The following is a 20,199-nucleotide window of genomic DNA, read 5'->3' as shown; positions in this document are numbered from 1 at the left end:
AAATCTGATAGTTTGTGAATCCGGAGGAGAGTTTTCGGGGTTGTCTGTTTTACGCGCAAATTACTCTAAATTTACTAATAAATTTATGCAAGTTTCATGAATGAGGCCCATTGCTTTCACATTAATAATCCTCAAGCCAGACTTTGGTGAATATTCTGATGATAAATACTTCTGCTGTTCTGTGGCTTTTTCTTCCAGGACGCTGTACTTTTACGGTACTAAATTAGTTTTAATCGTTTAATCACCACAGCATCTTGTCTCCATTGGCAACACGCATGATTTGTGTCGACTGCAAGTGACGTCACAGGTAGCTGAGAGTGCAAGTGGCGATTGCAAGCGACTTCATAATTTAGTTTCTTTTTTCTTGTCTTCAACACCTGACTACTGTTGTAAAATGTTGAGCGATTCAAACAAAAAGTAATCAACAAACAGAACAAAATAAAAAATAAAAAAAGACTGTTAGTGATGTCACTAGCGGAAGCGCAAGTGTCTGAGAATGCAAGTCTGAGAGTGCAAGTGCGAGTCTGCAGCCAGACCCTTCTCGAAAAATTTGCAGCCTGATGATAGTGCTGTGTATTTCTGTGCAGTGAGTAAACACAGTGACACAGACCTACTGTGCTGTACAAAAAACTAAAATGTTCATGCTCCCTACCTTGTGTATCTGAAAGACAGAACATTATGACAGGTGGTAATGATAATGAATTTGCTCTGAAATGATTGTGACCACCAGCTTCCAAATTATGCATCTTGCACTAAAAATTAATTAATTAAGATCAGTTAATAAATATCACACACACACACACACACACACACACACACACACACACAGAGAGAGAGAGAGAGAGAGAGAGAACAACACAGTAATTGTTGAGCCACAAAAGTACATGAATCCAGCAGATGGTGCTACATTTGCAGCATATTACAAGAGAAGTGGCTCGCATACCTCAGCAGCAAATACCTTAAAGTCAGTTCTCTTTGAATTCAAAGTTTTTTATTGTATTTCTTTAACAACTTTTCCTGTTCAAACCAATAACAAAATGAACAGTAGTTTTATACTGTTCTTTATAATTATTATTATACATTTATAATTATACTACGTATGATGTGAGTACCATGATGTCAGCTCTCCACCTCCCCCAGCTCCACCTGTCTAGATCTGCTGTGAGATGTATGTATGCCTATGCATGCAGCAGCATATCTTACATTAGAGGTTGGTGGTTCCCCTGGTAAAATTCGCATTTTGGGGCTAAACATCTCATTATTGGGGTCATTTCAACCCACGGACATGAAAAACAACGCGCAGCAACAGTGTTAAAGTAGCCCAATTCCACGGAAAAACTGCAGACTTGGCAACACTGGTTCCCACCCTAATAAAAGGGGGACTTGACCAAGCTAATCAAGGTCTTTGGGATTACTAGAAAGTTACAGGCAGGTGAGTTTTGTCAAGGTTGAAGATAAACTTTGCAAGAAAGTGGACCGTGAGGGCCAGAATTGAGAACCCCTGTGTTACATGCTCGCAGCAGCGTGTCTGTGTATCTATTGGCAGTCACAAGTCCAGACTTGCTATGCAGCAGATATAGCCTGCCAAGACCAGAAGCATTAACGTTGTCATAAAAATTAACATGCTAACCCAATTCGAAAGTTGATAAGAAAAATAATGGTAAGTGTAATAGAATGCTATGCTTAACACTATGGAATGTCATAGTGATGTCACATCCTGCGCTTCCTCATTAAAGCCTTGACAGTTTCTGCATTTATGCCATATCTAATCCAGCCAAAGGACTAACATGATTATACTAATAATCATCAAACTGATAATTCTGCAGCATATTTCAGGTAGGATTTAGGTTCATACTGTATTGTTCTGGACTTAACTAAAAAAACAAATCTGACTCATTTTAATATTATTTTGCAGAATCCAGTGATGTTACCCAGACACCAGTACTATGGGTTCCAAAGGGTGAATCTGCACAAATGAACTGCAGTCATACTATGGGTGCAGACTATTTCTACATGTATTGGTTTCGACAGCGGCAGGGAGAAACAATGAGACTCATTGCTTTTACTACAACTACAAACGACAAGCCAGATTTGGGTGAATTTTCTGTTGATAAATACTCAGCTGAAAAGACTGTAGCTGATAAAGGGTCTTTCACAGTGAAGAAGCTGCAGCACGATGACAGTGGTGTGTATTTCTGTGCAGTGAGTAAACACAGTGACACAGACCTACTGTGCTGCTGTACAAAAACCTAAAATGTTCGTGCTCCCTAAACACAGAACAGGTGCTATGACAGATGTTAACAATGACAATGAAATTTTGCAGTTTGTTTGCAACTTCACCATACTTGTAGGGATCTTTTGAAAATCTGAATATAATGTTAAAAATAATAATAACTAAAATAAATAATCAATTCATATCAATTCATTAATATTATGACAAAATTACCTGGTTGTTACTCCTTCTGCAAGATTTGATGGAGGTAGCATAATGGCATGAAGTGTTTAATCATCAGAATTAATATGTAGTCACTTACATTTAAGACACAATATTATAAGTTTTGTTTTCTGTTTTTGCTCCATCAATGAAAACAGTTTTAAACAAAGCCATAGCAAAAGCTGTTGCAACACTGAACAACCTAAAATGTTCATGCTCCCTAAACACAGAACAGGTGCTACAACAACACAATGGTTGAGCCACAATAGAACAGGAATCCAGCAGATGGTGCTAAAGGCTAACATTTACAGTATATTACAGGAGAAGAAGCTCACATTCCTCGGGTTTTGGTGCCTCAAGTCAATCTTCTTTCGGGACAAACATTTTCTTATACATTTAATTTAATTATAATTTTTTTATAACTTCTCTGTGTTTAAACTGTTAACAAAATGAACAGCAGTCTCATGTACTGTTCTTTAACTGGTGACATATCAGTTAGAAACATTGTTATACAGTACATTTATAAAATAGAACATAGAATATTGCAACAATGAACAAAATATTGTAGAATATTGGGCAGCAGTCTTCCAGTTTTATATATTCTTGTTAATGAGTGTATATTCTTGTTATTCTAGCTAATTTTTAGATATCTCACTAAGCTAAAACAGGGATAATCTAAACACAAAATTGAACTGAGAGGATTTTCAAACAAGAATGGGGCTTTGATCGTTGAAAACCCTTCAATGAGTAACAACAATACAGTGTACTTCATTAGACAATAGTGTAAATCAGTTAGAATTATTGTGATGCATTTAAAAAAAATACACTACACATGACATGAGTAACATGATGTCAACTCCCTTTACACTAATATAGTTCCATAAAACTATAGCCCTTGAGGTCCACTGTCCTGCAGAGTTTAGCTCCAACCTTGATCACACTCACCTGGGGGTTCACAACTCAACACACCTAGACAAACTATCCTGCAGAGTTTAGCTCCAATCCTGATCAAACACACCTATCTGTAGTTGAGAATCGTTCTTTTTCATTCAATCTGATCACATCATATACTGCATGGCACAAACTGACTGGCCTCTCCTGATTCTGCAACCAATGAGATTGCTTACTCAACATTTAAATAGTCTGGTTCAATGTTCGCTATAATGTGATCCTGAAGTTCGCTATCATATTTCCTCTGCAAACTGTCCTCCTCCCCCAGCTCCACCTGTCTAGATCTAGTATTCTACAATCATTTCTACAATCATTTCAACACGGCGCGTGGCAGTATTTTCTACATTGAAGACATCTTTAATCCAAGCCTACACGAAGCAAAGGGACAAAGTGATGTCATAGTGACGTCACATCATGTGCTTCCCCATAAAAAACTTTTACAGTTCCCTTCTGCATTTATGTCATATAGTCTAGTGAAGCCAAAGAACTAACATGATTATACTAATAATCATCAAACTGATAATTCTGCAGCATTTTTCAGGTAGGATATTTTTAAGTCCATACTGTATATTATTGTTTTGGACTTGATTGTAAAACAAATACAACTAATTTTATTATTCTTTTGCAGAATCCAGTGATGTTACACAGACACCAGTATTATGGGTTTCACAGGGTGAATCTGCACAAATGAACTGCAGTCATACTATGGGTGCAGGCTATAACTACATGTATTGGTTTCAACAACGAAACAATGAGACTCATTGCTTTCACAATGCTAGGCAACAGGCAGCAAGCCAGACTTTGGTGAATTTTCTGTTGATAAATACTCAGCTGAAAAGACTGTAGCTGATAAAGGGTCTTTCACAGTGAAGAAGCTGCAGCACGATGACAGTGGTGTGTATTTCTGTGCAGTGAGTAAACACAGTGACACAGACCTACTGTGCTGCTGTACAAAAACCTAAAATGTTCATGCTCCCTAAACACAGAACAGGTGCTATCACAGGTGTTAATAATGACAATGAAATTTTGCCGTTTGTTTGCAATGCCACAATATAATGATTTTGACCACCAGCTTCCAAATTATATAATAAATAAATAAATAAATAAATAAATGAATGAATAAATAAATACCCAAATTAAATAAATAAATAAATAATATCAGTTCATTAATATTATGACAAAATGGCCTTGTTGTTACTCCTTCTGCAAGATTCGATGGAGGTAGCATGATGGCATGAAGTGTTTAATAATCAGAATTAATATGTAGTCACTTACATTTAAGACACAATATTATCAGTATTGTTTTCTGTTTTTTGCTCCATCAATGAAAACAGTTTTAAACAAAGCCATAGCAAAAGCTGTTGCAACACTGAACAACACAATGGTTGAGCCACAATAGAACAGGAATCCAGCAGATGGTGTTAAAGGCTAACATTTACAGTATATTACAGGAGAAGTAGCTCACATTCCTCAGGTTTTGGTGCCTCAAGTCAATCTTCAAGAACAAACATTTTCTTTATTCTTTTTATTTCTTTTTATTTTATTTCATTAACTTCTCTCCCTGTTTAAACCATTAACAAAATGAACAGCAGTCTCATATACTGTTCTTTAACTGGTGACATATCAGTTAGAATCATTGTCATTAGGGATGTAGCGATTAACCCGTTTCACGATTAACCATGCTTTTAACCAGAGTGTGTTAAAGTTGTAAAAGATTGGATGACCAATAATTTTCTCCTATTAAATTCAGATAAGACAGATATATTACTTATTGGACCAAAAAAAAAAAAAAAAAAAAAAAACATTACACAGAATCTCGTAGATTACAATTTGCAACTAGACGGATGAACTGTTACTTCCTCTACAGTCAAAAATCTGGGTGTTATATTAGACAGCAACTTGTCTTTTGAAAATCATATTTCCCATGTTACAAAAACAGCATTCTTCCATCTTAGAAACATTGCCGAACCACTAAACATGTTAACTGTTCCTGATGCAGAAAAGCTAGTTCATGCATTCATGAACTCTAGACTGGACTATTGTAATGCACTGCTAGGTGGTTGTCCTGCATCTTCAATAAACAAGCTACAGGTAGTCCAAAATGCAGCGGCTAGAGTCCTTACCAGGTCAAGAAAATATGATCATATTACCCCAATACTACAGTCTTTGCACTGGCTACCTATTAAGTTCCAAAAGTTACAAAATATTATTAGTTACAAAATATTATTACTAACTTATAAGGCCCTTAATGGTTTAGCCCCTGCATACCTAACTAGTCTTCTACCACGCTACAATCCATCACGCTCCCTAAGGTCACAAAACTCTGGACTTTTGATAGTACCTAGGATAGCAAAGTCCACTAAAGGAGGTAGAGCTTTTTCGCATTTGGCTCCCAAACTCTGGAATAGTCTTCCTGATAATGTTCGGGGTTCAGACACACTCTCTCTGTTTAAATCTAGATTATAACACATCTCTTGGCCAAGCATTCAAATAATGCATTTCATAATCTTATACTGCAGTTACATCTGATCAAATAAGCGTTATTATTCTTTAGCTTGGGTTAAACTAATTAATTTTACTTGGCTGGAACAGCAGCTACGCTAATTATGTCTCTATTTGTTTCTCTGTTTTGCCACAAGATTTACATCCCGTGGTAACTAGGATTTACACAAGCTCCAGTCTGGATCCAGAACACCTGAGAAGAGATGATGCCAACCCTGAAACAACATACAGAACTACTACATTTTGCTATAAGTTTGATTGCATAATTGCTGTTGATAGTGTTAATCGTCTGTTTGTTCACGTCTTTAATTGATTTTTCCGAACATTTCTGCCGTATGCACATAAACTGACAATCACTACTGATAAGCCTCATCTAAATATTGTAGAAACTTAATTTTCTGTAAAGTTGCTTTGCAATGATTTGTATCGTAAAAAGCGCTAAACAAATAAACTTGAATTAAATTGAATTATTTCCACCAGAGAAATGACTGTCGATATCATATGAATTATTATAAAAATGATTAAAATGAATACGTATGGATGACAGTTGATTACAATAGTAGTTCAGCTTATTCCCCTCAATATTAATAGTTTCCCCTTTGGGATAAATGAAGTTAATAGTCTTATATTAATAATACTTCATTAACATTGTTATTTATTATCCCTTTTACAGTGTTATTCATGAGTCAAAACAAACAAGATTTTATTTATTTTTTCACCATGTTTCCATTTCTCTGCCTCTGGTCCAAAAAAAAAAAAATGTAAAGAATGTACAAACTGAAAACACTAAATACTTTTGTGGACTATTTTCATTAGTTATTTTCAAAAGGGAAATACTGATTCCAATTGGAGAGCTGGACTTTTGTTTGTCTTTATTATTATTATTTTGTGCTGTACTATTGGTTACTGTGTTATTTATGTTTCAAAAGGCAGCAATAAATAACACTTTAATATCTAAAGAGTTTTCATGTACACTTTATACATTAATAATTTTGTGAAATTAATAAATGCATAATAATCATCATAATTGTAAAACCGTGATTATTTCTCAGACAATAATCGTACCAACCAAATCTATAATCGTTGCATCCCTTATTGTCATACATTTCTAAAATAGAACATAGAATATTGCAACATTGAACAAAATATTGTAGAATATTGGGCAGCAGTCTTCCAGTTTTATATATTCTTGTCTTCAGTACCCAGTCCAATAGAATCTGGTCAAATTTAAAGCTGATACTTTGTGGATGGAACATTTGCACAACACTGGTACTTTATTACGAGCTAATTTTTAGATATCTCACTAAGCTAAAACAGAGATAATTTAAACACAAAATTGATTTTCAAACAAGAATGGGGCTTTGATCGTTAAAAACCTTTCAATGAGTAACAACAACACAGTGTACTTCATTAGACATTACCGTGTAAAGCAGTTCGAATTATTGTGATGCATTTAAAAAAAAAAAATACACTACACATGACATGAGTAACATGACATCAACTCCCTTTACACTAATATAGTTCCATTATACTATATGTATAGTTCATATAGTACTATATGTATGCGTACCTAACTACTCTTCTACCACGCTACAATCCATCACGCTCCCTAAGGTCACAAAACTTTTGGTAGTACCTAGGATAGCAAAGTCCACTTAAGGAGGTAGAGCTTTTTCGCATTTGGCTCCCAAATTGGAATCTGGAATAATACACTTTCTCTGTTTAAATCTAGATTAAAAACACATCTCTTTGGCCAAGCATTCAAATACTGCATTTCATAATCTTATACTGCAGTTATATCTGATCAAATAAGCATTATTATTCTTTAGCTTGGGTTAAACTAATTAATTTTACTTGGCTGGAACAGCAGCTACGCTAATTATGTCTCTATTTGTTTCTCTGCTTTGTACTAGGATTTACACAAGCTCCAGTCTGGATCCAGAACACCTGAGAAGAGATGATGCCAACCCCTCAGAGGACCTCAGATGATGCTAACCCTGAAACAACATACAGAACTACCACATTTTGCTATAAGTTTGATTGCCCAATTGCTGTTGATAGTGTTAATCGTCTGTTTGTTTCCGTCTTTTATTGATTTCTCTGAACATTTCTGCCATATGCACATAAACTGACAGTCATCACTGATAAGCTACTACTAAATATTGTAGAAAATTAATTGTCTGTAAAGTTGCTTTGCAATGATTTGTATTGTAAAAAGCGCTATACAAATAAACTTGAATTATTTCCACCAGAGAAATGACTGAAGTCGATATTGTGGTACTATTTTGGGTACACCAAAAATTACATTTAAATACTGCCGTAAAAACTGCTACTAAAGAGCGAATACACGGCTTTAAACTATTTTAATGCACGACATCAAGGCAAGACTGACGCGAAGCTATAGAGCATTCTGCCCGCTTCAGATCAGACAGAGATCAACAATAATCGTACCAACAAAATCTATAATCGTTGCATCCCTAAATGTCATTCATTTATAAAATAGAGCATAGAATATTGCAACATTTAACAAAATATTGTAGAATATTTGGCAGCAGTCTTCCAGTTTTATATATTCATTTCTTCAGTACCCAGTCCAATAGAATCTGGTCCAAAAAGCTGATACTTTGTGGGGGAAGTCGTGGCCTAGTGGTTAGAGAGTTTAACTCCTAACCCTAAGGTTGTGGGTTCGAGTCTCGGGCCATCAATACCACGACTGAGGTGACCTTGAGCAAGGCACTGAACTGGCTGCCCACTGCTCCGGTGTGTGTGTGTGTTCACTGCTGTGTGTGTGCACTGCTGTGTGATGGGTTAAATGCAGAACACTGGAGCATTTGCACAATACTGGTACTTTATTACGAGCTAATTTTTAGATATCTCACTAAGCTAAAACAGGGATAATTTAAAAACAAAATTGAACTGAGAGGATTTTCAAACAAGAATGGGGCTTTGATCCACACCTGTCAACAATCCCGTTTTTCCCAGGAGTCTTCCGTATTTCACACCCATCTCCCGACCCCCTCCCATTTTGTTATTTCTCCCGGGAAACTCCCGTAATTTGTATGGCCCTACCTCGTTATATGAATAATCACATCAATACATTATTCCAAGGTTGTCCAGTTGCCAGATCTTGTATGAAACGCATCCTACTCACACAATAGATACATCATACAATTTTGAACCCATTTGTAACCTCAACCTGGCAACCTACAGCTCCGTTGCGCAGTTAATATCTGCGCAGGTACACGTCACGGGGGGATTTGAATCAAGCGTCACTAAAAATGGCATTAGAAAGCTCAGGTGGTGCTACGGCGAAAAAAATAAATAAATAAATATAGCTGCAAATATAACAACAGAGGAATTTAATTTCTTATCACGAAGCAGCATCGACAATTCCCACGATTTTTTATAAAGTATGTCGCACTTATTTCAGTATCGGACACGGTGGGAAAAACAACGTAACGCAGCACAATAAATCCCAACGGGCACAATCGCGCTGTGGAGTCACAAAGGGGTACACCCGCGATTTCAAACTCACTAAAGGACGGACGGAGGCAGAAACCGTATTACAGAGTGAACGAAGAATATCAATGTTGATTGCAAAAAAAAAAAAAAAAAAAAACCTTCCATTTTCTTTTTGCGATCAATTCAATGCTAGTGTGGGAGGCATGCTCCCGGATTCTTTCATAGCTAGAAAATACTTCTCTGGAAAGACTAAAACAACTTAGCTTCTTAAAGGTAAGTTCATTTGTCAGTGTTTCCTTTTATGTAATATAAAATTTGTTATAAAAAAGATAAATAAAAAAGAAACATGAATAAGTCTCATTATTATCACAATAATTATTATTAATAATTATGTATTATGTATTTACTTATGTGTATTTAACTTGCCTCTGACCCGCCCCAAACCCAACCCCCATCTGTTGAGTCCTGCCCACACAACCCCTCACACCCAACTGCCCCGCCACCCGGAGTCTCCCGGATTTCGGTATCCAAATGTTGACAGGTATGCTTTGATCGTTAAAAACCTTTCAATGAGTAACAACAATACAGTGTACTTCATTAGACAATTCAGTGTAAATCAGTTAGAATTATTGTGATGCATTTAAAAAAATACACTACACATGACATGAGTAACATGAAATCAACTCCCTTTACACTAATATAGTTCCATTATACTATATGTATACCTCAGTCATCAAACCCTGCACTTCACATACATCGCTTAACATCAGGGGTTCTCAACTCTGGCCCTTCAGGTCCACTTTCCTGCAGAGTTTAGCTCCAATCCTAATCAAACTCACCTTTCTGTTTCTCTGTTACTGTGTGATATTGCTTGAGGTGCAGAGTTGAGAATCGCTCTTTTGCATGCAATCTGATCACATCATATACTGCATGGCACAAACTGATTGGCCTCTCCTGATTCTGCAACCAATGAGATTGCTTACTCAACATTTAAATAGTCTGGTTCAGTGTGCATTATAATGTGATCCACTGATCCTGAAGTTCGCTATCATATTTCCTCTGCAAACTGTCCTCCTCCCCCAGCTCCACCTGTCTAGATCTAGTATTCCACAATCATTTCTACAATCATTTCAACACTGTGCGTGGCAGAATTTCTAGACTGAAGACATCTAATCTATCCTACAAAAACACTATAAAGGGACAAAGTGATGTCATAGTGATGTCACATCATGTGCTTCCCCATTAAAACTTTCACAGTTTCCTTCTGCATTTATGTCATATAGTCTAGTGAAGCCAAAGAACTAACATGATTATACTAATAATCATCAAACTGATAATTCTGCAGCATTTTTCAGGTAGGATATCTTTAAGACCATACTGTATATTATTGTTTTGGGCTTGATTGTAAAACAAATACAACTCATTTTACTATTCTTTTGCAGAATCCAGTGATGTTACACAGACACCAGTATTATGGGTTTCACAGGGTGAATCTGCACAAATGAACTGCAATCATACTATGGGTGCAGGCTATAACTACATGTATTGGTTTCAACAACGAAAGGGAGAAACAATGAGACACATTGCTTTCACAATGCTAGGCGGCAAGCCAGACTTTGGTGAATTTTCTGTTGATAAATACTCAGCTGAAAAGACTGTAGTTGATAAAGGGTCTTTCACAGTGAAGAAGCTGCAGCACGATGACAGTGGTGTGTATTTCTGTGCAGTGAGTAAACACAGTGACACAGACCTACTGTGCTGCTGTACAAAAACCTAAAATGTTCATGCTCCCTAAACACAGAACAGGTGCTATGACAGATGTTAACAATGACAATGAAATTTTGCAGTTTGTTTGCAGCGCCGCCATATAATGATTGTGACCACCAGCTTCCAAATTATATAATAAATAAATAAATACCCAAATTAAATAAATAAATAAATAATATCAGTTAATTAATATTATGACAAAATTACCTGGTTGTTACTCCTCCTGCAAGAGTCGATGGAGGTTGCATGATGAAAACAGTTTTAAACAAAGCCATAGCAAAAGCTGTTGCAACACTGAACAACACAATGGTTGAGCCACAATAGAACATGAATCCAGCAGATGGTGCTAAAGGCTAACATTTACAGTATATTACAGGAGAAGTAGCTCACATTACTCGTTTTTTTGTGCCTCGTAAATTCTCTTTCAGTACAAACATTTTATTTTATTTTATTTTATTAACTTCTCTCCCTGTTTAAACCATTAACAAAATGAACACCAGTCTCATGTACTGTTCTTTAACTGGTGACATATCAGTTAGAAACATTGTCATACATTTATAAAATAAAACAGAATATTTCAACACTAAACAAAATATTGTAGAATATTTGGCAGCAGTCTTCCAGTTTTATATATCCTTCTCTTCAGTGCCCAGTCCAATAGAATCTGGTCAAATTTAAAGCTGATACTTTGTGGATGTAACATTTGCACAACACTGGTACACTATTACAAGCTCATTTTTAGATATCTCACTAAGCTAAAACAGGGATAATTAAAACACAAAATTGAACTGAGAGGATTTTTAAACAAGAATGGGGCTTTGATCGTTAAAAACCTTTCAATGAGTAACAACAATACAGTGTACTTCATTAGACAATTCAGTGTAAATTAGTTAGAATTATTGTGATGCATTTAAAAAAAATACACTACACATGACATGAGTAACATGAAATCAACTCCCTTTACACTAATATAGTTCCATTATACTATATGTATAGTTCAGTCATGAAACTCTGGATGGAGCAGACATCGCTTAACATCAGGGGTTCTCAACTCTGGCCCCTGAGGTCCACTTTCCTGCAGAGTTTAGCTCCAACCCTGATCAAACTCACCTATCTGTATCTCAGTTAATCTGATCACATCATATATTGCATGGCACAAACTAATTGGCCTCCCCTGATACTGCAACCAATAAGATTGCTTACTCAATATTTAAATAGTATTGTTCAGTGTTCGCTATAATGTGATCCTGAAGTTCACTATCATATTTCTTCTGCAAACTGTCTTCCTCCCCCAGCTCCACCTGTCTAGATCTACTATTCTACTATCATTTCTACAATCATTTCAACACTGTGCGTGGCAGTATTCTCTACATTGAAGACATCTTTAATCCATCCTACAAAAACACTATAAAGGGACAAAGTGATGTCATAGTGATGTCACATCATGCGCTTCCCCATTAAAACTTTCACAGTTTCCTTCTGCATTTATAGCATATAGTCTAGTGAAGCCAAAAAACTAACATGATTATACTAATAATCATCAAACTGATAATTCTGCAGCATTTTTCAGGTAGGATATCTTTTAAGTCCATACTGTATATTATTGTTTTGGGCTTGATTGTAAAGCAAATACAACTTATTTTATTATTCTTTTGCAGAATCCAGTGATGTTACACAGACACCAGTATTATGGGTTTCACAGGGTGAATCTGCACAAATGAACTGCAGTCATACTAAGGGTGCAGACTATCTCTACATGTATTGGTTTCAACAACGAAAGGGAGAAACAATGAGACTCATTGCCTCCATTATAACAGGCAGCAATCCAGATTTTGGTGAATTTTCTGATGATAAATACTCAGCTGAAAAGACTGTAGTTGATAAAGGGTCTTTCACAGTGAAGAAGCTGCAGCCCGATGACAGTGGTGTGTATTTCTGTGCAGTGAGTAAACACAGTGACATAGACCTACTGTGCTGCTGTACAAAAACCCAAACTTCCTAACTTCCTTAATGACTTGTGGTGCATAAAAATATATTTTTTAATCTAAATTGACATTTTTTAACAGACATTTCTTCTCATTCAGTCTGTATTTATGACATTTTGTAATCTAGACAGAGAACTAATATGATAATAATATTCTTTAAATTGACAATACTGCAACGTAGTATATTGCATGCAAACAGCCTTTAAATAATCTTCAAAAAACATGAAATCAATCAATCAATAAGTATTGGAGCAGTAAAAACAAAATTGTTCTGTTTGCTGTGGAGTCAAGAAATCTGTAAATATGATTAAAAGATGAATATGAGACAAAACTACAGAATGTCACATTTTATCATTGGGTGATTCAACACAAAGATGTTTTACCAGCTAAGAAGATCAGCACTTTTAGAGCTTCATCTCCCTATCTGATGTGAGCATAAGTATTGAAACATTTGCCTCACAGGTCTTTCTAAGTGTTCAGCTGTGTTCTGTTGCATTAATTCTTCAGATATTAAAAGCAGCTGTTACGACCGTCTAGGGGTCAGCCGTAACAGGAAAAGGAAGAGAGTCTCAGGACCAGAGAGAAGTTGAATAACAATAGTTTATTAACAAGTTGGGGGTTAGCGTCAGGGGCAGACAAGGCCAAAATAACAAACAAAAAGTCTCTTTTGTTAACACTCTACACTTCCTAAATCAAAATGAAAGAAAACAAAAATACAGTTACAACTTACTTGACTCCCTAAACCAAAAACAATGTGAAAAAGTGACTTCAAAATAAAATGGCGTCAAACCCCCTATATCCCTCAACTTAACAAAAATGATTACAAAATATTTACAAAAGATATATACAAAGTTTTATAACCAACAATTTACAATCGGAATCCAAAAACGTAGTCAATCAGGCTTGGGTCAAGTTAACAAGAAATATCACAGAATGGAGGCAAAGAAAAAAAACTATAACAGAATTATCACAGAACACAATCACACTCACAATCTTAAGTACCAGCACACAATCTCTCTGGTAAGACACTCAAAGACTAAACTATGGCAAGGCAAACAGCAAACTATAGAGTCACACGCGATGGCCCAATCATGGCATCATTGAGTGTTTGGGGCAGTCCTTATATCTGGGTCAGGTGACGAGGAGAACCAATCACAGCCTCCAAGCAAATTATCTCCAGGACCCGCCCATCTGAAACACAAACACACAGAGAGAACACAAGAGGGCAGAATGGAAACAACGACCAAATGACTTGGGCTCATAACACCCCCCCCCACAAAATAAAACATCATGTTTTACTGATTAACACGAGGCTTAGGGACAAGTAGACATGGTGAACACCAGAGACTGGCACAAATAACCAATTTGTAACTTTGGCAGATTAGTGACCAGCGCATAAGACGATGATTAGCATTAGACATTCGTTGAAGAAATACAAGAGGGTTGTGGTCTGTATAAACCGTAACGGGTTTTGAACTGGAGCCAACATAGACCTCAAAATGTTGAAGAGCAAGAATTAAGGCGAGGGCTTCTTTTTCTATGGTACTGTAGTTAAGCTGATGTTTGTGGAACTTTTTCGAAAAGAAACTTATTGGGTGATTCAAACCATCAGCATCTGTTTGAAGCAGGACAGCACCCGCACCGGTACCACTAGCATCCACTTCCAACAAGAATGGCTTTTCAAAACAGGGGGCAGCGAGCACAGGGGCACTACAAAGCAAAGTTTTCAAGGCTTCAAAAGCGGATTGACATTCCGAAGGCCACTTAAAGGAGACTGCCTTACATAATAGTCCAGTGAGAGGACTGGCAACATCTGAAAAATTCTTACAAAAACATCTGTAATAGCCAGTCATTCCAAGAAATCGACGGAGTTCTTTCCTAGTTTTAGGAACTGGGAAATCAAGGATGGCTTGTACCTTGGAACTAAGAAGACGAACCTGACCATTCCCAACCTCCTTTCCCAAGTATGTGACAGTGGCACAACCGAATTCACACTTTGATAAATTCAAGGTTAGGTTAGCATTTCTCAAGCATTTGAAAACATCATCCAAAGTTTTGAGATGGTCTTTCCAAGTATCAGCATAGCACACCACATCATCCAAATAAGCCTCACAATTGGACACATCAGACAACACTATGGACATCAGTCGTTGAAAGGTAGCTCCAGCATTTCGAAGGCCAAAAGCCATGACACGGTACTGCAAAAATACGTCAGGGGTGGCAAAAGCAGAGATCTCACACCCTTGTTCTGTGAGTGGCACCTGCCAATATCCTTTTAGCAGATCTAGTTTAGTCATGAATTTAGCATTACCTACCCGATCAACACAATCTTCCATACGAGGAAGTGGAAACGAGTCAGCTTTAGTTAAAGCGTTAACTTTACGGTAGTCAGTACAAAACCTGGAGGTCCCATCTGGCTTAGGTACAAGTAGACATGGTGAACACCAGGGACTGGAACTTGGAACTGCTAAATTGTGTTCTAGCAAGTACAGAGTTTCTTGCTTCATTAGTTCTCTTTTAACTGGGTTAACACGATAGGCATTCTGTTTAACTGGGGCATGTGAACCAACATCTATATCGTGTTCTATAACATGGGTAGTTGAAGGGAAGTCATTAAACAAAGTCGGGTACTTATTAATAAGACTGGAAATATCCACCTGAGCGGACACAGGCAAATGGGACAACTTTTCTGACAAATTCAACAACGTCTCAGAATTTGGCAAACGAGCTGACAAGAACGATGCACTATTCATTTTCAAATCATCGCTTTCGGGTGAATAATCTGACAGTGACACAGTAACCGGTACAACAGTAGCAACGGGCATACTAACTTCAGAATCAGAACGTGACACATATGCTTTAAGCATATTAATGTGACAGACGCGTGACTTCCTTCTTCGGTCAGGGGTATCAACTACATAGTCAGTGTCTCCTAGCTTCTCCTTGATGCTGTAAGGACCAGTGAACTTAGCTTGGAGTGCTGAACCTGTCACTGGAAGTAAGATAAGGACTTTATCGCCAGTCTGAAATGATCGCGGTACAGCCTTCTGGTCATAGCGAGATTTCATTTGGCTTTGCACAGAATTGAGTGATTGTTTTGCTAACTTCCACACCGTATGCAAGCGATCGCGAAATGCACTGACATAATCCAAGACATTGGTAGTTGAAGCCGAACAACTAGACGAAAGAATTTGCTCTTGCAAAATTTTTAATGGACCACGAACAGTGTGCCCAAAAATTAACTCCGAGGGACTAAATCCAAGGGATGCTTGTGTGGTATTACGTACTGCAAATAACAAGAGCGGGATGTGTTCATCCCATTCTTTTTCATGTTCCACGCAAAAGGTTCGGAGTATCGACTTTAGGGTTTGATGAAAACGTTCAATAGCGCCTTGTGACTGAGGGTGGTATGCACTGGATACCTGATGTTTGATGTTTAACTGTTTCATTACCTTTGCAAACACTTTGGACATAAATTTGGTGCCTTGGTCAGACTGAATGTATTTTGGCATTCCAAAAGTAGTGCAGAACTTTACAATTGCCTTGATAATTGCATGAGCTTTGAGGGAACGCAGCGGTATTGCCTCAGGAAACCTAGTTGACACACACATTAACGTTACTAGATAAGAATTTCCAGACTTAGTTTTGGGCAACGGCCCTACACAGTCAATCATAATTCGCTCAAATGGTTCACCTAATACAGGTATAGGTTTCAACGGAGCTGGAGGAACCACCTGATTTGGTTTGCCCGCTATTTGGCACGCATGGCAGGATTTACAAAATTTGGCTACATCTGACTTCATGGAAGGCCAAAAGAAATGCTTCATCAAATGATCATAAGTTTTACGAATGCCAAAATGGCCAGAAAGCTCATGATCATGCGCAACACGTAGTACCTGCTCTCTGTAAGGTTTCGGGACAACAACTTGGAAAACAGCACTCCAATCATAGTTGGCGTGACGTGGAGACCACTTACGCATCAGTACATCATCCTCAGTAGTATGCAACCGGATGCCCTGACAAACCAGTCACCTCAACAGCGGCTTCAACACAATGAGTCAAAGTTTGATCAGCACGTTGTGCCTCAATTAACATGGGTTTACCAATGGGTAAATCAAAACCTGGAAGTGCACACCCCTCTACCTTAACTGTACTAACCTCCTTTGCATTAACAGCATTGTCAGCACACATAAATGAATCAGACAGATCCACAGTATCCCCCAATTTGCGAGCTTGAGCTCGGGTCACAATGCATGTGCCAAACACATCAGGAAACTCTTCCTGCAGCACATCACCCTCGGGCACAATAGGAGTATCTATTACCTCAGGCAGACAAAAGACTTTATCACCTGCCAGATCGTTCCCAAGAATGAGCGACACACCTTTAACAGGTAACTGAGCTTGGACTGCAAGTTTAACCTTCCCTGAAATGATCCCAGAGCGTAGAAACACTTGGTGTAAAGGAACTTTAACTACAGTGAGATCAATACCTTGCACCAGCACATTGGAACCACAGCTCGACTGTTCAGAGAATGGCAACACATTTTGTAGGATAAACGATTGGGCAGCACCAGTATCACGGAGGATACGAATATGCTTCATCTCAGACTCTGCTTCACCCAATGATACTACACCATCACAAATGAAGGGTTCAAAAGTAGACTTAACCACTGATTTCAGAGACACATTTTGTTCAGGTGACAAAACCTGTCTTTCAATCAACGCAACACTTTTCGAAGGGTTTGCTTTTCTACTAACTTTTCGTTTCAAGGTGGGGCAATTTACAATGAGGTGCCCAACCTCATGACAATAAAAGCATTCACGGTTCTCACTACTGTCTGCACTCGAAATGTTCTTTGGTGCCACTGTGGCATCCTTAGAACTACGAACTCGATCAGGGAAATTACGCCTTGTGGGTGAAAACACTACTTTGTGCGTAAGTACAAATTCATCAGAAAAAACAGCAGCCTCAGAAAGAGATGACACTTTCTGCTCATTTAAGTAAACCACGATTTTCTCTGGTAAACAATTCTTAAACTCCTCCAACAGTAATAACTCTTTAAGCTGTTCCAACGTGTCTACCTTGTTCGCGGCGCACCACTTATCAAACAAATTTGCTTTGTCTCTCGCAAATTCAACAAATGTTTGACTAGGGGTTTTCACAAGACTGCGGAACTTTTGCCGGTATGCTTCCGGAACTAGCTCATAAGCACGCAAAACTGAATTCTTCATTACATCATAATCCAAGCTCTGCTCAAGTGTCAACGCTGAGCAGACTTCTTGGGCTTTACCGATGAGTTTGCATTGCAACAACAGTGGCCAAACATTACGCGGCCATTTTAATGTGGCAGCATTTCGCTCAAACACGGTGAAATAAGTGTCAACCTCACGCTCTCGAAACAGTGGCACTAGTGCAATTTGGCGGCTAACATCAAATTCAGGTTGACTTACTTGTGGGTTTGCGTCGAGGTGCAGGAATGGGACTTGGAGTGGAAGCACTGATGGGTGACGACACAGACACCCTCACACCAGGCACATCAGCAGCTGAGGGGTGAACAGGTGATTTAGTTTTGAGCTCAAGCTCTAATTCTTTGAGCTTAATTGCTCGCTTAGTTTCAAGCTCAACTGTGCGAACATGCAGCAGCTGGCTTTGATATTGTTGCCTGCTCAACTCCAACTCTAACTCCTTTAGTTTGATTGCCAACCGAGGATCGCTCGGAAAAGGGAGATCGACGGGATCCATGCTGGCCATCTCCTCGGGTTTGGGATGCTCCGCCCCCTTACCCACAGAAACTGGCAACTCTGCAACACCCGCTTCACTCACCTCTGGCAAAACTCCATTTTCCACCAAATGCTTATAGATCACATCCCTGATCTCTCGCTTCACTGCACCACGAGGAACTGTAATTTGATATAAATCAGCAACTGAAAACAGATCATCTTTGCGACAAATATCTAATTGTTCAGCAGTAGGCTGAATTGCGAACTTTTCCAATTCAAATTTTGAGGACATACCGAATTCGCTCCCCCTTAAAGTGAAAACCACTAGCCAAACAAAAACATACAAAGCAAATTTCATGAGTTTGTTTTTTACTAACACGCAAACTGAAAACTCCAATTGGTTTATGTGGGGAAAAACTCCTTTTAAAGACGAGCCCCCAATTTCTGTTACGACCGTCTAGGGGTCAGCCGTAACAGGAAAAGGAAGAGAGTCTCAGGACCAGAGAGAAGTTGAATAACAATAGTTTATTAACAAGTTGGGGTTAGCGTCAGGGGCAGACAAGGCCAAAATAACAAACAAAAAGTCTCTTTTGTTAACACTCTACACTTCCTAAATCAAAATGATGAAAGAAAACAAAAATTACAGTTACAACTTACTTGACTCCCTAAACCAAAAACAATGTGAAAAAGTGACTTCAAAATAAAATGGCGTCAAACCCCCTATATCCCTCAACTTAACAAAAATGATTACAAAATATTTACAAAAGATATATACAAAGTTTATAACCAACAATTTACAATCGGAATCCAAAAACGTAGTCAATCAGGCTTGGGTCAAGTTAACAATAAATATCACAGAAATGGAGGCAAAGAAAAACACTATAACAGAATTATCACAGAACACAATCACACTCACAATCTTAAGTACCAGCACACAATCTCTCTGGTAAGACACTCAAAAGACTAAACTATGGCAAGGCAAACAGCAAACTATAGAGTCACACGCGATGGCCCAATCATGGCATCATTGAGTGTTTGGGGCAGTCCTTATATCTGGGTCAGGTGACGAGGAGAACCAATCACAGCCTCCAGCAAATTATCTCCAGGACCCGCCCATCTGAAACACAAACACACAGAGAGAACACAAGAGGGCAGAATGGAAACAACTACCAAATGACTTGGGCTCATAACACAGGGAATGTGTCTCATCAGTTATATCCATTGCTTCTGCATTCTTATTCTTGCATTCTATGATGACACACACAGACCAGGATGAAGATGAGGAAGCCTACTCTGAAAGAAAAGCAAGCAATTTGGATGCTAAAAGAAAATAGGAAGTCAATTAGAACTATAGGAAAAACAAAGGGCATGGAGAAA

The 20,199-nt window shown here is 38.0% G+C and overlaps 1 protein-coding gene across 1 annotated transcript; it reads right to left on the bottom strand.

Moving 5' to 3' along the window:
* Positions 1–14,160: 14,160 nt before the first annotated feature.
* On the bottom strand, positions 14,161–19,440 carry LOC122148207. The gene is made up of 2 exons (XM_042774409.1): positions 18,553–19,440; positions 14,161–14,292 (listed from the first exon to the last, which is right to left on the bottom strand). Exons 1-2 carry the CDS (start codon positions 19,178–19,180, stop codon positions 14,222–14,224), a joined length of 699 nt encoding a protein of 232 aa, XP_042630343.1. The 5' UTR covers positions 19,181–19,440; the 3' UTR covers positions 14,161–14,221.
* Positions 19,441–20,199: the final 759 nt, after the last annotated feature.

The sequence above is a fragment of the Cyprinus carpio genome, chromosome A17 (genome assembly GCF_018340385.1).
Source record: "Cyprinus carpio isolate SPL01 chromosome A17, ASM1834038v1, whole genome shotgun sequence".
In the NCBI taxonomy this organism is placed as follows: Eukaryota; Metazoa; Chordata; class Actinopteri; order Cypriniformes; family Cyprinidae; genus Cyprinus; species Cyprinus carpio.
Note: the sequence above shows the minus strand (reverse complement) of the source record. Positions and strands in the feature narration are given on the sequence as shown.

Coding starts and splice junctions, on each gene's coding strand:
- LOC122148207 (XM_042774409.1), bottom strand. CDS start 19,180: ATGAAATTTGCTTTGTATGTTTTTGTTTGGCTAGTGGTTTTCACTTTA. Junction 14,293..18,552: donor ACCTCGACGCAAACCCACAA/GTAAGTCAACCT, acceptor TTTGTGTTTCAG/ATGGGCGGGTCCTGGAGATA.